Below are 17,681 nucleotides of genomic sequence, written 5' to 3'. Positions count from 1 at the left end.
GTGTCGATGGTAAGAATGTTACTGAGGCACATATTTTTCAGTGTTTTGTGTGGGTAAAAAAAAGAAAAAAGAAAGTGGTTTCTTGAATATAAAAAAAAGGAGAAATCAGCATTTTCTGTTGGAACAAATAGTCATCTAATGTAATTACATGATAAAGTACAAAAGAAAGACAGTGATCCGATGTGGACCTGACAAACCTGTTGTAAGTATGAAATGAGGACGGATACATTCCTATGTACATTATGGTATTCTATCAGTCCTTTCACACGGTTACATTGTCATTTGAAGTAGGCTGTACAGAAACATACGGCAAAGCTCCAAAATGTCCATAAATTTAACAATAAGGTTTAGAGTCAGAAATGATTTGGCTAGTCTATTCCATATATTTATTGCCAAGTATCAAAAGCTTTTTAGTCATATATTCACATGTTAAAGTCTTCCAACCAATGCTGCTTTGACAGTCTTTGTTCACGATCCTCTGTTGGTGAGCAGAAATAGCAACCCGAGGGTCAAAAGGTTCAAACGTTCACTTGGCTTGTATTGGCAAGTGAAGACATAAAGCTGAGCACATTTGTACAATACGGATGATTAAACAAGCACCTGAAATGTTTTGAAAATGCAGAAACGCTTGATAAATGTGTCAAACTCTCTTTGTGTGATCCCAAAAATCTCAGAAAATTCAAACTATTTCATAAATACATGCTACATAAAAAAAGAAATAAAATTAGACCTGTGCGAGGTAAGTGCACATTTGCTTATTCAAAGCACAAGTTGTTGAAAGCAAATGCACAGCTACCGTGAGACAGCTCTGCCTACAATCTGTTAACATCTTTCTATTCCAGGATCATGAGATATTCATTAGTCAGATAACACAGCCAAGTGGGGGCTGAGATGTGACTTTCAGCTCCTAAATTAGAAGAGGACGAGCACAAGTCCAACAAACTGGCAAACTGGCTCTGATTTGCCTTCTCAAGGCGCCTTTGAATAGAGGTCTCTGTCCTTGAGTGTCCCAATAAGGGGGGTGGGGTGGGGTGTCCATATTCCAGAAAAGCTCACAGTCAATATGAGGACCCATTTCACCTCTTCCTTGACTTTAAATAAGTTTCATGGTGAACCTGCCTCCGTCACCTCCGTCCCCTCCTCCACCCATGGAAGACCGCGGGACAAAGTCAATAGTTGCTGTGTGCTTGATCTGCCCTTTGCTCTGGCTCCAGAAGAACATGAAGACAAAACAGATGGCCACCGAGCTGAGGAACGACAGGAAGCCCATGGTGGTGGCGATGATCAGGGTCTTCGCATCAAACGGGTATGGCTTGGCCATTTGAGCTGAGGAGTTAGCGGCTTGGGGATTTGAAGGCTCTACCCAGCCTTCCTCTGAGAGGACGGGGATGGTTCGGTTACGAGGGAGGCCCTTCACGTAGAGACCAACAGTCAGGCTGTCATTGCCGGCCGCATTGCCCGCCAGGCACTGATACGTGCCACTGTCCTGAACTTGGGCAAAACGCACTTCTAGAGTACCATTGGGCAAAACTCTGATTCTTCCTGTTGGAGAAACCACATTCTTGTGGGATGAGAGCCAGGTGATAGACGGGACCGGATCCCCATCGGCCTTACAGGAGAAGAGAACTGTGGTGCCTTCCTCTACTCTTGACTCCTGTGGCCTGCGGTCCATGATACGAGCGGGGCGGCAGGTGAACAGCCTCGGGAGCTCCTTCTCTGAGAAGTCTCTGAAGTCACGCTGTCTCACCACATCAGGAGAGGAACAAGTGGGCTGATGTCCATCAAAGTTCAAGCGCAATCTGCGGCGGACCACCCAGAGAAGGCGGCAGTCACATGCCAGGGGATTCCCATCCAACCGCAACACCTGAAGGTTCCCCACAGAGTGGAAGACGCCCTCCTCCAAAGTAGTAAGCTGATTGGATGTCACATTAAGCATGCGAAAGTAAGCCAGTCCCCTGAAGGCCCCCGGCTCTATTCGTAGCAGGCTCCCCCCTGCTAGGTGTAACTCCTGGAGTCTCAGGAGGTCCCCGAGCAGATTACCTTGGATAACAGTGATGGGGTTGTAGGACAGGTCCAGGAAGCGCAGATAGACCAGGTGACGAAGTGCTGAGTAAGGAACAACAGTGAGGTTGCAGCTGCTGATGACAAGCGAGGTCAAATTGAGACCGATCAGGCTGTTGCTCGCCATGGTGTCCAGTGCTGGCCAGTTTGCAATCACCAGGCTGCGCAGACGGTGCAGTCGTCGGAAAGCGTTGTTGGGAAGCGTAGAAATGGTGAGGCGCAGCATTCGAAGACGCGCCAGGCTCTGGAGCTGGGACAACGCCTCAGTGGGAATGGAGGTCAGATTGCTGCGATCTATGTTGAGCTCCTGCAGACTCTGCAGACCGAAGAAAGCCCGCTGCGAGATGAACACCAAATCATTCTCCCCAGCTTCCAGTGTCTGCAGGTTCACCATTTCTTTGAAGGTATAGTCCAAGAAGACCAGAATCTCATTCTGGCTCAAATCCAGAAAGCGAAGACTGGACAGGCCAGAAAACACCCCAACTGGGATGATCTTGAGTCGGTTGTTCTTAATCCGTAGCGTCCTGAGATTCTGTAGGCCCTGGAAAGCCTCCACCTCAATCATGGAGATTATATTATCACTGAGGTCCAGCTCTTGAAGTTGCAGGAGGCCGGAGAACTGGCGGCGCCCCACAGTCTTAATCTTATTGTGGGATAAATCCAAACGCCTGGCATCGTTGGAAAAGCCCTCTGGCACAGAGTTCAAATGTTTACCAGAGCAGATCACTTCTTTAGCCTCTGGTCGACACACACAGCGTGGAGGACAACCTCCTGCAGATACACCCAATCCAAACTGGAGCAGGATGCTCCACGCCCCCCATCGGACGACTGACTCCACAAACATCTTACCCCCTGCCTGTAAGGAGACAAAGACAATAATGCATATATGTCAATGTATATAAAATAGATTAATCTCATGTTTACAGTGTTAAATCAAAAGCCAGATACATTTACGTTGGATTTATTCTCCTCATTTAGTCTTGACCTACCGTTTCAGTCTCGGTGCGCAGATTCTCATAACCAGTGGCAGTCAAGTTGGAATCAGACTTGAGTTAAGTCCTCTGTAGAGATGTGGTTCTGTCAGTAACATGCCCTTTGGAGTGGCCTGGACACAACAGAGAGGCAGAAAAACAAGTCTTAACAAAACCAAACAATTGCCTTGAACAGCAGCTGTAAGGGCAAAGTTTAATTTAACACCCAAACACAAGACAGCATCCCAAAACACTCGGCTCTCAGGCCGAATATAAACCATTGTTTGACTTCAGTTTAGCTCTGCCCCCAACTACCACAGTGAGAGAGCACAAGTGCCATAAGTCTTTTACTGTAGTGTTACATCCACAAGCTTTTTTTCTTCCAAATTAGATAAGAAAGATAGATAGATAAGGAAACTATTAAGCTTCTCCATCAGCTTTAATGTGTTCCGGTTCCAATGTGGCTCTTAAATGAAGCCAAGAAGAAGTTTTTCTCGCCGTTTGAGTTTGATATTTGTCTCTGATCGTCAACATGGTGACACTGTTTCAACTAATTTGTCCCATATTCATTTTTGGTACTGCCCTGATGTGTGTTTTTTTTAATACTTGTCGTCTGACGTGAGGGAGAACACAACAAAAAGCGCACATTTCAGACGGTAGATTGTGTCTGGTGTGAGGCAGATGTCGCAGCAGATAAGACTGGCCTACATCTCTGTGCCACAGACAACAAAATCCCTACTTAACTGATTATCAAAGAATATATCTCACTTTTTACTCTCGACATTTTGCTCCCAAAAGACTGGAGAAGTACCATTAACAGCACTTAACGCACGTGAAAAGTGCCCACGAATGATCTGCCCTATCCAACCTCATGTGCTGCGCCTCTGACAGTGCGGATGGGAGCTTAGCCTCCTGGGCCAGACATCTGGATTGAGGTAACACGGTTAGAGTGGTATAGATTCTCTGAATAAAATTAGTTCATAAACCAAATAAGACATAAAGTTCAACGCTTAATGTAAGGGTGTCATATGCTGTGAGACAAATTTGTGATTTTGGGTTACTTACTCTAAGTCGGTTTTTATTTTTTCAATTATATTAGAATATTTTTTCAGCTCTTTAAATTCAGCTTAATTAATATAAAGATTCCAAACGAGTCCATATATTTTAATTAATGACATTGATTTTTTTTTTTTTTTAACTCAAGAACTGAAGTGAGAGATGACTGTCCGGCATTTCACAAAATGATGACTACTCCGCTGTAATTAGTGAAATGAATGGAGAGCATATTCTGAATTACTGTTAGAGTTAGAAAACGACTCATCTGAACTTCATCTACAGCAGCAATCTTCCAAATTAGAGTGAAATACTCAAATAATACAATGATTTTCATAGCGAAAAATCCCATTTTTTTTCCCCAAAACATGAAAACATAGAGTTGTCAAAATAAGTCAGTACTTGTGCAGATTAAAACCAAATCAAGAGAAGGTTCAAAACAGTCTTTTTACATCCAAAAACAAGGTCAAGGACTTAAAAAAAAAGTCCACTGATGTAAAACATGCACAGTGAAATATTACATAATTACATTATTCTGCCAGTGTCTGGACTTGCCAGTTAAATAAACAGGTGCTGGGAAAGTATGTGATGTAAATTATGTATTTGCTCTCCAACAACCACCGCTGAGAGCTGCTACAGCACGTGCAACAACAACAAAATAATCAACTCTAATTCTTCACACAGCACCGACAACATCCAAAAGCTGAACAGAAAACTAAAAGCCCAAAACACAACAGCATTCTCCAGCAAAGTTTCCTTTCCTAACAAGCAGATATATGTACGCCAAATACTCCAAAAGAAATACCTAATGCCAGACTGAGACCGACCTGCAGCAGCTGCAGCTATTCTCACTCTCCACCATCAGACGGAGTGTGGACTCGCCCTCGCTGCAGCCTCGCCTCTGAGTGGCAGAGTTGTCGACAGTCCCAGAGCTGCACAGTCTTTGTCTCATCCCTGCTCCTCATGCAAACAGCTCTTATACTGGCTGGCTGGCTGGAAGCGCTGACTCACAACACCCAACACTTGTGCTCTTAGACTCCCAGGACTCGTGTTGGACCAATGCTCATCATCAGAGTCCAGACAACACCAGACAGACACCAGTACTGATCTTTTCTGAAATGTAAGACTTTTACAGGCAGCTACAAGTGATCAGGGAGATGATTTCTTGACCAAAGCTAAAACAGAACAATATGTAAAAGCCCTATATTAGAATTTGACTTTCATTTATTCATCTTTTTAATTGTTTTTGCAAGTAAATTCTTGAGTTAACTGAGATGATACCTACATGATTTTTGTATATAGGATTGTAAAACTCATACAAGATCCCACACAAACACTTTTTCCAACTTCTCTCCTCTGAAACGACTGAATCAAAACAAGATGATTATCGGCAACAAAATATTGGCTTTCTAGCATCCAAGATCCTGTATCTGTCTCCTCAGGCTCCTATCTGGGTTTAATACATGGGAGGGATACACAATTTAAATGTGTTGCCCCCCCCCCTCTCCCGAGCCAACTTGTGAGAGACAGAGACTGGCAGGTGTGTGATATCTCAGGCGGGTGGGCTGTCAGTTGCTGAGCCCTTCCAGCCAATCAGGGGATCGAGGTCGCTCCTCCTATGCGACTCTGCACACATCATAAAGCTGCGGTCCTGCCAAAGGTCGCGACCTCGATGTCACGACCAGGACCGACCCCGTCCGTCAAATTAGAAAGTGAGGGGAATGAATGTATTTGTAATTTCGACATGTATTTCTCACCCCCGCGTGAAGCGCAGTCACATGAGTGTCGTGTTACAGTGTTAATTATGCTAACTATTTTCTATTACGCACGGCCTCTTTGTCGTTTCTATTAATGATGCAGCTTCAAATTAGAGCAGACAACAATCACTTAAAGGGCTGATACTGCTGAGGTCCAAGACTCTGAATCTCTTCAGGAATATAACACAAAACTAGTTCATGCCAAATGAGGAGGTCTCTATTTTTATGACCATAATCTTTTTAGGAATTAGCTATAGCCAGGAAACTTCCTGTATTACCATCCTTACACAGTGTAGTTTCCACTTTGAGACATTTCTCGTGCTCATAAATATTTAACATAACAGAAAGTAGACCAGAACCTAGAAAAGCAAAAACCTAGAAACAAGAGCAAGAAGCTGCATTTTATTTGTGTTAACTGCAGAGACGTGCTGTTTAATTTCATGAGGAGTGATAATTGTAAAAAAAAACAAAAACAAAACAGAAAATTCAAGATTTAGAAACTGGAAATTTATAATATAATAATAATAATAATAATAATAATCTTTATTTATTTAACACTTTATTAGAGCGTTACAAAGTGCTTTGCAGAATAAGACATGCAGGTCATATAAGACAAATATAAGCCGAATCAGAAATGCAAAGTCTCAATATTATAGAATACTAATAAACCAAAGGCAATAAAAGTGTAATCCATAAAAATGTATTATGGAGAGACAAGTAGTCAATAAAATTAAGTAAAATCAGGAACCTTCTCTTCAAAAGATGCAAAATTGCCACAACAGTCTTTATTAAGCTTTTAAAATGATTCCGTAATAACTAATAATGAGATAATGATAATAATCGTGGCTTACTGTAATAATAGAGACTGTTATTATATTGTTTATTGTAATGTCCTGCTCGTCATTTCTTTTCTCAATATTTCTGTGTAATTCAGTTTAATAAAAATGCTGTTTTGTTGGCCGTCTATGAATATAGTGGCTGTTGTTTCATTGTCTGTTGTTTCATTGTCTGTTGTTTCATTGGTTAATAGAAAATGCTTTTTCAGTTTTCAGCCGTGTATTAGGAAATGACACGATTATCGTCACGTCTTAGCTTTTAGCTGTAATCAAACTCTACTTCCCACTTTTTCACCATCGTCATTTCTGGGAAGTCCATTGATCTTTTTCTGTTTAATTCAGTTGAATAATGACGCTGTTCGGTTACTGTAGGGAAGCCTCACCATCTGGTTGTTTTTTACTTTAAGTCAAAAGCCTGGCCAGATACTGCAGAGGCCTGATTGACCACGCTGAAGTTGCCATTTGGTGTCCCTGCAAAAACCTTTTTGCATAACTCAAAATCAAAAGCCAAGCGGGTGCCAGCTCTTACCTAATAAACCCCTCGCGATGCCAAAATGCAAACAATATCAAAGCCAATGGGATGTAACCTCGCTTCAGACAATCCTTTTGGCAGAGTTGCGTCAGATTTTGGGTGAACTCCCACTGCCGCTTAATTCTTTGAAATAATTCAGCTTCTCTTACTGTGCTCAGTTTTGCCGTCTCCGCTCTGTCATCAGACAAACCTCATCAAGCCTCTCAGCTCGCGCCCCTTATCGCCTTACATCAATCTGCGGACACTTTCCATCCCCCCCCGTGTTAAAATTAGTACTTTCTTCACAGCTGCAGATTTAATCTTCACTCGGCTCTGCGCAGTTGCTTTATGTTTCCCTGATGGTTGTGTTTATGAAATGATCATGTGAAATATAATGAATCAATAAAAAAACAATCAAAGAAAATGATTTCCTTCAGCATCACATCACATCAACGTGTATTGTTCGTTTGCTGATTATGATGAAACAGTTTTTATTGTTCATCTCATTCACCAAACTGCCAACATGAGCGTATCTGCTCCGGATCGCATCCAACAAAGGTGCTGCAGTGAGCGGTGACTCGCATCATTATCTCGCTGTAACAACCCAGGAGCAAAGAAAAGGCAATGATTCTCAATTAGCTTTAACTCTTCATCTAACCTGCATCACGGTTTCATTAGCTTTGACAAGGAGCTCTCTCTCTCTCTCTCTCTCTCTCTCTCTGCTCTTTCTCTTTTAAGTTTCACCTAATCTGCCATTCCTCAGCGCTCAGTCTCTGCCTGTTAACTTGGGGACCTGCAGCAAAATGTGAAAAGCTGTGACAGGCAGCGTGTAATTATTGAGATGGGACGACTTTAAGCAGGAAAAAAAAAAAAAGCTTCTTTTGCAACAGGTGCATGAAACAGGAACATAACCTCACATCGGTTTTTGTTTTTTTGTTTATTTTTTGTCTTGTGGAGTTTGGATGCCCTGAGCATGAATCCCTGCGCGAAGCAGCCCATCCGACAGAGAATGCACGCTCGGAGCCCGGCTGGGTTTTCTGACACTTGTCAAAGAGCTATTTTTAGCTTGTCACAGTGAGAAAGACAAGAGCCTGGCTCAAATCCCCAATTAAAGCGGCTGGAACAGAACAACAGTGCAGGGATCACAGAGCGTGAGCTTGTGTCTTTGCACTTTTGTGTGTTTTCTGAGTGTGTGTATTCCAGTTGTTGAAAGTGTGTTTGAATGTGTGCTGCTGGTGGGAGTTGGTGTGTGTGTGTGTGTGTGTGTGTGTGTTTTTTTCTTTTTGTTTTTTTTTATGGGCTTCTGGCACCTGAGACTGTGTGACGGCCCCTGAGACCTCCTGCATGCAAGCAGCAAATATTAAAAGGTTTGCCGGCAGAACAGCTGTCGGCTGCATAGCTGAAAAACAAAAGTCCCCCCGGTTATTCCCCTTTGGGTTTCTCGTAAACAAGTTCATGTCAGGAGCCACATCTATGTTGAATATACACAATGTAAAACTTTTGCCGCTACAATACGAGTCAGGGATGGAAACAAAAGTAGAAACAGTGAGTAGATTAATGTGGAAACACTGTGGTGGACGATAACAACCAAGGCTCGAATCCAAACTCATTACAACACCACACCTGGACCCAGGAAAGAAAGACAGAACACTACAACACCAGAGGGATGAAGATACACTATTGGTCAGTCGGCCGAAAGCAGCATTGCAAAATTAGCGCCTTTGGTGAATGAAATGTTGCTGGAGAGGTGCAAAATGTAGCTTCTGTTATCACATAATCCAGTTTGCAATCCTCACATAACTCATGTCTACGTTACATAATCTTTGCAGAACATTTTACGGACTCTGCGGAGGTCAAGCAAGCCATTTCTAATTTGAACATTTTTTTTTCCAAACAGGGCTGTGAGAAAAATGCAGACCTATGAATACTAATGTCAGGGTGTGCTTGCCTGGGTTGTATATTTGAAATTGGCATGGGGAGAAGAGATAAAGAAAAGTGTGTGTCAGTGTGGCTGCAAGCGTATGCCTGTGACAAATGTGATTATATTAATTGTTTGCCTCTGTGCCTACACACTGAAATAGATTTATTTCTTCTGAATGTTATAGATTGTGCTGGTTTTTCATGTTGCTTGTTTTGAAATGGTGAAGTTTTTACTCAGGAACAAACTGATGACATGAGAGAAATGTCCGCGTTCAGAAGTGACCTGAAAACATTTGTTTTCTCCGGTTTATGATTAGTTCCAGTGTAGGCTATATGGTTTGTGTGTGGGGCAATAGATGTAGTGGAGTGTGGGTGGTTTTTATTTTTTCTTCTGTTGCCATTACCTGTTGCTACACACGTTTTAATGTCCCCTTCAATCAGTTTAGCTGTAATGAAATGTGCTGTATGAATACAATTGTCTTCCTTTGTGTTTCTCTTTCTGCCTTCTGCTCTTTTCCATGTCCTGTAATCCAGCAACTCAGATCCACTGACGTGAAATGCAACTTAAAACATGGATAAAATTTCAAAAAGAGGGCAAACGTGATTGTCATCATGTGAAAAAGTGAACATGACGAGCCGACAGACAGACAGAGGCATTAAGGACGGGTGCTTTTGAGTAGTTACACCCATGTAATGTGTGGTGGAAGTGGGTCACAGTGACAGATCCACTCACATCGGTCTTGTTCCAGACTGCGTGCTGGGTAAAGCACTCTGCCTGTAATTCCTCGCTCTGACGAGGAGAGAGTTAAGACTCTGTGCGACGACGTCACGCAAAGTGCTCCGTCTGCAATATTAATAATAGCACAAATAAATGAGGGAAGGGAATTAGTCTCAGTGCAGCGCCTATGTGATGTGACAAATTAGGTCGTCTCAGCTAACAGAAGCGACGTGTTCAGATCCATCAACGTACATCAGAGGGATGATGGGAGGTCACACATTAAAGGAGAGCTGACTGATGGGAGACAGAGGGTTCTTGACCTGGAACAGGTCAAACGCTGATCAGACTCATTCAGGGCAACAAACATACTGACTGTACCGACTTCAACTGCAATCAGCTCCTCATGAAATCTGGGACAGCAGAGTGTCGGTTTGTTACTGGTTGTTGACAGGTACAAAACACACGGCCTCATGTTTTATTGTAGAAAGACTCTGATTAAAAATTGAAGCAATATTTCTCTATTGTAGAAATAGAAGTAAGATGAATTACTCACATTCTTAACAAATTATAACCTATGCAAAAGTATTATCGATAAAAGAGTAAAGATACCTGAAGAAGAAGGGTAGGGTTCATTTTTCAGACCATTGAAAGATACAAAGGAGAATGCAATGACACAGAAAAATGAGGGTAAAAGAAGGAGGGAAATAAGAAAGAAATGGGGGGAAGCAAGAGAGAAATAAGAAAGAAATGGGGGGAAGCAAGAGAGAAAAGTAAGATAAACAAAAAAGGACGTAAATAAAGCAATGAGGTGGAAAAAGTATGGAAAGGAAGCAACTGAGCAATACAAGGGGAGAATCAGTAAGAAGTATAGGAAACAAGGAGAAAAGGGAGTGAAAGTAGCAGAGAAAAAAAGAGTGTGAGAAAGCATTGAGGAGATAAAAGATGAAACAAGCGCATTAAAGGGGCTTTTAGGTAAGTTTTGCTACTGCTACATAGCTAGCATTAGCATTAACAGATGTTTACTCACTAGCTTCAGCTATCGTGTTTACAAGACACGAGGTGAGAATATGTCTGAGCAGCTACTTCTTCAGGACAGACTGAACGCTACAGTGACTCTGTCTCGGAAAAGTGACTTGAAATTTCGGCCAGACCAGAGCTAACTGGTTAGCTTGCTAACTTCAGTAGGAGAAAAGAAGTGATAGGATTAGCAGCAAAACAAGAAAGTTTCTTCCCACCTCTGGTTTGATACTGAACTCGCAACGACTCCTCTCGACTGGTAAGGAAACACCTGCTAATGCTAACGTTAGCTATGTAGCTATACCAAAACGTACTAATAGCTACTTTAAGGGTAAAAAATGGGAAAACTAAAAATAGTAAAAAGGAAGATGTAGTGTTTGAAAAGCACAAATGATCAAAAAATGGAAATACTGAAGCACCTTTGTCCAACAACCTTTGAAAAATCTAAAAACTAAAGTTATGGCAAAGAAATTTATACTAAGAATTTTCTAAAAAAAAAACAAAACATGTTTTCCAATCTGCAGAGGAGGGAATGAGGGAAACTGACCTCTTGAGAACAAAAGAAGAAAGAAATGACTATCATAATTGTTTTGCTATTCACACAGAAAAGCAATCAACTCTCCATATTCTCGTCTCTCTAGTGTGGAGGTGGAGCTTTTCGTCTTTGGCACACTTAAAAGGCCCTCATGCTAATCTGACTGGGCCGTTCCACCATCCCACCTGGTATCCAGCTGAGCCGGAGCCAGCCACAGTGGTGCAACGGCAAAGAAGAAAAGGGGGGCAAAAACAAATCAGTTGGAGAACAACTATGTCTCCATGAAATTCACATTCTGTACAATCAGCTCTGCATGTGTGGGAGGTTTGGATGGAGGATCTCCTGGCTGCATCACAGTACCTCCCTGATTCTTCTAAACCTCTGTGTCTCTCGTGAGGCTTTGTAGTCTTGATACAGTGAATCCAGACTTGGTGCAGTCTGTCCTCAAACGCACCCATGGTTGGACAAACAAAAAAAGTGAAGTAGTTGGTGCGAAGAACAACACAAAGGAGCTTCGTACAGAAGTTAAAACAGTCTGGCCAATCACTCTGTGAAGTGGGTGTAATTGTCAGATTGATTGTCACCTGGCTCTGCTGCTCCCTGCCACACCTGTCCATCGTTCCCTCATTTAGCCCCAGTGTGTACACCTTGCTATGACTTTCCAGCCATTCCTGCTTGCCTTTTGCCTGATACCTGCTTAGCACCGTCAGATTTGTTTGCCTTTGACTCGCCAAACTGTGTCCCTGTTCACTGACATTTGATGCTTGGAGCTGGGGTAAAGCAGTTCCACCAGTTCTGCCTGCATTTGGATCGCCTTCCTTGTCGCCTTTGTCCACGAACCTTGATACTGAACGTATGATTGGACGAACACGGTGTACAGTTTGTCAGATTATACCTTCCATAATTGAAACTACTTCTTTCAAAACTGGCTGTGGATGTAGTTAAAAGAAAGAAGAAAAAAAAAGACTGGGAAGGACGCACTCACATTGGAAAAGGAACACACCACATGAGAGAAGACATTGCTGCATGAAAGAAACCCACTGATACAAAAGATGCCCCTTTTTCTTTCATGGTCTTACAACACAAGGCTGCAGCTGACACGAGCCTCAGGCCAGTGGCTCCAGCTCTTCATTCATGTCCCGGCTACAGTTAATATCTGATCTTTCTATCATCTACAAAAGGACTTCAGATGGCCGTGCAGCCTGAATGGTGCTTGTGTCGCATGGAGGGTTAAGATTGTGCAATCCCCCTCGAAAAGCAGGTCAAGATGAGGCTCTGATGAGACGACACACATCAGGACACAGAACAAACTTAGTGTGAAAACTGATTTAAAAAAAAACAAAAAAAAGTTATTTTAACTTTGCAAAAAAAACAAGAAAAGTACTGAATCTGACTGTGATGTTAATCTCATTAAGGCTGTTAAGACTGAAAACGTGGTGGGTGGATGTGCGGATGAATTGTTCCAGGCTCAGATTCACCTTCTCCCAGACACCTCCAAAAACATCTTTTGGCTAAGCCTGGTATTAAGGAGCCGCAGTTGGAAGGAAGTCAAAGCTGCAGTGAAACACTCTGTCACCCAATTTTCTCAATTGCTTTAATGGGACAATGAGTGTGCAAGCAGCACATTCCCTGATATATTTATGGCATTATTTACAAGCTGAAGTCACTGGTGGATGATTTTTGCTAATCTGGAACATATTCAAACATTTAGAAGTAGGTGGGAAAACTCAAGGACACATTATTGCCTTTTTTTATTCATATTTGCAAAAGTTTACTTGAGGAAAATACATGTAAAATAAAATGTTTGTGTAGTTAACAACTGAAACTAAATGATTTTAGGCCATAAAAAGAAAGGAATGATTTTATTATTTTATTTTATCATTGCTTCTCTCTCTCTTCCATCCTGACCACTGTGAAGTCAAACCCAGGCAACGTATTTGTCAGGCAGTCCCCACCCACCACACACTCTGCCTTCGTGTGGTGTAGATGCAAAAAGCCAAGTTTACTCAGTGGTCACACAGCGACAAAGTCGTCCTGGATAAACCTCCCTAATCTCAGCCTGAGGAAGAATCACCATGGCGATAGCCTAGCCTAGCGTAGCTTTGCTGTAGTTCAACTTCCTCCAGTGTGACGTTATTGGTAGTTTGCAAAGTTACTCTTATAAAGTAGCTCCCACCAACTCTGATTATTTGGTGCTTGTTGGCGAGTTTGTTTTTAAAGATGTCTGCTTGAAAATCTTTTCAAAGGCGGGTAAATAGACTGAGGCTGAAATTACCCAAAATTTCACAAGATTTCATGTTTCCATGCCCCATTTTTTCTCTGTTTTCTGCTTGTACAGTTTCTTCTAGTGGTGAGTGAATATGTTCCACTTAGTTAAAGGTGAAGAGCTCCCAAAATAAAAAGAATTCCACTTTGTGTTTGTGAAGCTTTCATCCACATCTTGGGGTTTTCCTCAGCCACCGAAGCTATGTCCAAACATCTAATGTTTTTATTTGAAAACAGTATTTTAAACAAAAAAACGACCAGGCAATCGTTTTGGCTCCGTCCACACTCACGCACCTGAAAACACATACATACATGAACATTCACGTACACTGTGCACGCACGAGCAGGAAGCAGACTGTCTACGCTGCAGTTGATTAGTTTTAGAAAATACTACGAACGAGGGACAGCAAAGACAGTTGTTAAAATTCAGAATTTAACTGAACAGCAGCAGCAGCTAGCAATGACAACAAGGTCAGTAACGCTTGTATTTTGTAACTCTGTAGTCGTTTGGACGTCAGGTGTAAACGCAGCAAAAGAGATGTTTTAAAACTAAAAAGGTAGGAGTGTGGAGGTAGCCTCAGGTTTCCTGACAACTTGGGATAATCAATCAATAAATAAACTCATTGCAACTACAAAATGTTGTGTGATAGTAAAATATTGGTTTCTAGTTGTTGGACATTTATGAAACCCTTTTGGATCTCAAGCAGAGAAGCTTTTCTCTGAATCAGACCACGACCAAAGCTTTTCCTGTTAATACTCCAAATCACTTTACCTAACTGAACCCGAAAACCCGCAGCTGCATCTTGAGCTTGTTACGGAGCCTAAAAAGGTTTGCTTACTGTTAATGTTTTATGACCTACAAGCGAGGATGAGGAGGAAATGTTAAGATTCAGCATTTCAAAAGATTTGAGCGCGTGCCTGGACGGTGCTGATCATCGTACTGACGAACCGCCTCATGAGAAAACTCATACTACACTGAAAGGCCTGGCTGCTGATGTCTTCCACTGAGGCCATCGACACAGAGCAAAGACACCGGTTAAAGATTTGTCATATGCTTCTTTGCCTGAGGCTCAAATCAATTGAGGTCTGGATCGGCTGCCCAGTATAACAGTCCAGATAAATCATTCCCTAACAAGGAGACTGACATACTTCCTGTGCATAAAATGCCCTCTGATTAAATTGCCCATTTGGCAGAATCCCAAGCGTCAAATCCTTGGTTCTCCCTTGATGGTTATCTGCTCCTCCAGAGCCACATCATTTCAACCGGTGTGATGTGTGTCCTCATTATGACAGGGGGAGAGGACGGAGACAGAGTTCACCTCTGTGCCCTCAGTGAAAACGCTGATCCTGATGCTTGTTGTCAGGCTGCAGGTGAGATGATAATCAAGTCTAACGTGAGGAGCCAAGTTTGGAAACAATACAGTCTCTGGGTGACAAACAGGGGTTTGATCAGAGTGAAGCATCTTGATTTTTTTTAAAAAACATACAAATACACACACACACACACATACACACACACACACACACACACACACACACACACACACACACACACACACACACTCACACTGTCCCAGGGGGAGAATGAGGCTGCAGTTACTGCTGTCTGTAATCCTGCTGCAACGCAGTTAAAACACAGTCTGCTGTGGCCTTTTTTAGGTTTATAGAACAAACTATCCTGAGGATTACTGTTCACATGGACAGACGGTAACACCATGACAACAACAACAACAACAACAACAAATTTACACAAACAACAAAGCAATAGGCTGAACGGTGTTGAGGTAAGGTCGTCTCGATTTCTAGAAAATATTGTTGCAGGAAATTTCATAAAAACACGGGGCATTAAGGTATCAATATAGGTCAGTGTTTAAAGGTACCATTGTACCAAACACAGTACAAGTTAACTGCAGACAGAGGACACTCACACTTGCACCGAACCAAGGACAAAGTTGTAATACCTTTTATTGTTCAGGGCATACAGTGTATCTACGTAAAAAAAACAAACATACTACACAAAAAGGAAAATGCAGACTAGTTTCAAACCACACTGGGTTTCCTCAGGGTGCTTTAAGATATATATATTTCCAAAGTGGTGAAATGAGCCCAGAGCGTTCCCTTTGTCTGCAGGTGGCCAGTCTAGAGCACCTTGCCTTCACCTGGAGTTTACTGCTTCATTACTGTGAGCACCTGGTAACTCTCAGTGCTGCACAATACCAGTAACTGAGTTTGGAGTCATTTCTATATGGAGTCATTTGTCATTGCAGATCTTGGATTTGCTTGTAACAAGTTCCAGCATCTAAACGACCAAATATTACGTCTTAATTATATAGTGTCCAAATGAGACAAAACTAAAAAAAAAGAAAAAGAAAAACAGCAAACAACGAATAATCAGGAAACTTTGCTTCAAATATGACACCAGATAAATCTCTGCTGAGTGTCTAAATGTCTCCTTTAAATCTGATGCGACTGAAACTAATCAGTCTGAAGGAATCATATAATCTACTTAGGATGATTAAATGCAAAATTTAACAAAAAAAGAAGCAAAAGCAGCAGCAATATGTTTGATCAGAAGAATTCAACACGACTCGTTGACACGCTACGAACATCTATAAGAATATTAGTGATATTACTCTGAGCGAAACTAACTCCAAATTCAATTACTGTTATAAATGAATATGGTGCAGCCTGTAACAAAAACGACACAGGAATATCACAGCAAGTTAAACTGTTGAAAATCTACAAAAGTACTTTGTAGATTTTTTTAAAATATAAAAAATAAAAGTATCGCAGCCTATATCATGATTTTCAGAGTAAACTCACCCGCTGAATCTTTCAGTGAAGGAAACATCGGAACAAAGCTTCCACATCCTTCACACTCGTCTGTCTCCAGCAGCAAAAACATATTCATCTCTGTTCAGGACACTTTCCCCTCTCTCCCTCTTCTTCTTCTTCTTCGTCCTCCTCTTCCTCTCCTGTCGACGTTCAACCAGACTTTTCCAACATCTGTCACATCAGAGTTCGCCCTCCTTCTTCGTTAATTTCCTCTCTCTTTTTTTTCTTCCCGTCACTGCCGAACACCCAGGGGGAGTTTTGGGATAATTGCGCTACTAAATTAATTTAGGTCGGGCAGTGTCTGTGTGTGTGTGTGTGTGTGTGTGTCGGTCTTGTTGTGCGTGATGTGGCGACGCTGTGGAGAAGCTTGCTGCGCTCTGACCGCGGTGCTGCTGATGCTGCGCCCTGCGCATCATCTCCATCCCTCTCCGCTCAGCTGGAACTAAAGTCCAACAGATTTAGAAGCTGGATCGGCGCCATGTGCCTTTAATAAATCCCCCGCGTAACGAGTAGTGTAACGGGGGATGGATCTATTACTGTCACCACAAACAAGGACCGAGTTGCCGCTTTTGTCACCAGTGCTCCATTTCCTCCATGAATATTTAAGAGATGATCATTCTCTTCATTCTGTACATTTCTCTCATAATTAACATCAACAAATTTCCTTCTTATTGCATTCCAGCAAGAAGACACGAGCCTTTCTTAATAGGGGTCTGGTTTAGAAAGTAATGACTGCAGTTTTCAGTATCTTTATTTAAGATTTCTTTGAATTTGCTGCCCTACTTCCACACATATGGAAACCACATTTTCTTAGACTGCACTATGTGCTGGGTATAATGGTGTGCATATAAAATAGGCTTTATGGTTCATAAAATGTTATGCATGATCAAAGTTTGACAGCACTGGCAGCGGTCTGACCAGCCTCGGACTCTAACCTTTACATTTTAATGAAGACAGAGAAAAGAAAATGTGACATTCCTGGAAACCACCATGTTTTCTTTTCTTATTTCAGCCTTAAAAGAACGATGCATTACAGTTTAGTTCATTGGTTCTGAGAATGTTTGTTCCCATAACATCATCTACATGTGGAGGGATTCATTTGCACCACGTCTGCCAGTCACCCCAGACCCTGCTGTACCAATCCTGTCACCTCATCAGTGCATGCCTGCATGCACTGCCTCCAGTCAGCCCCTCCTTACACA

The 17,681-nt window shown here is 42.1% G+C and overlaps 1 protein-coding gene across 1 annotated transcript; it reads right to left on the bottom strand.

The window, feature by feature from the left end:
* Positions 1–1,079: 1,079 nt before the first annotated feature.
* Positions 1,080–16,528, bottom strand: LOC111222407 (leucine-rich repeat and immunoglobulin-like domain-containing nogo receptor-interacting protein 1). The gene is made up of 3 exons (XM_022746123.1): positions 16,468–16,528; positions 3,051–3,166; positions 1,080–2,917 (listed from the first exon to the last, which is right to left on the bottom strand). Exon 3 carries the CDS (start codon positions 2,903–2,905, stop codon positions 1,094–1,096), a length of 1,812 nt encoding a protein of 603 aa, XP_022601844.1. The 5' UTR covers positions 2,906–2,917; positions 3,051–3,166; positions 16,468–16,528; the 3' UTR covers positions 1,080–1,093.
* Between the last annotated feature and the right edge of the window lie 1,153 nt (positions 16,529–17,681).

The sequence above is a fragment of the Seriola dumerili genome, unplaced genomic scaffold, assembly GCF_002260705.1.
Source record: "Seriola dumerili isolate Sdu_G_001 unplaced genomic scaffold, Sdu_1.0 BDQW01000092.1, whole genome shotgun sequence".
NCBI classification, from domain to species: Eukaryota; Metazoa; Chordata; class Actinopteri; order Carangiformes; family Carangidae; genus Seriola; species Seriola dumerili.
This window is presented reverse-complemented; position numbering and strand designations above follow the sequence as displayed.

What these genes read in the sequence shown, in the direction of transcription:
- LOC111222407 (XM_022746123.1), bottom strand. Translation starts at nt 2,905, where the DNA reads ATGTTTGTGGAGTCAGTCGTCCGATGGGGGGCGTGGAGCATCCTGCTC.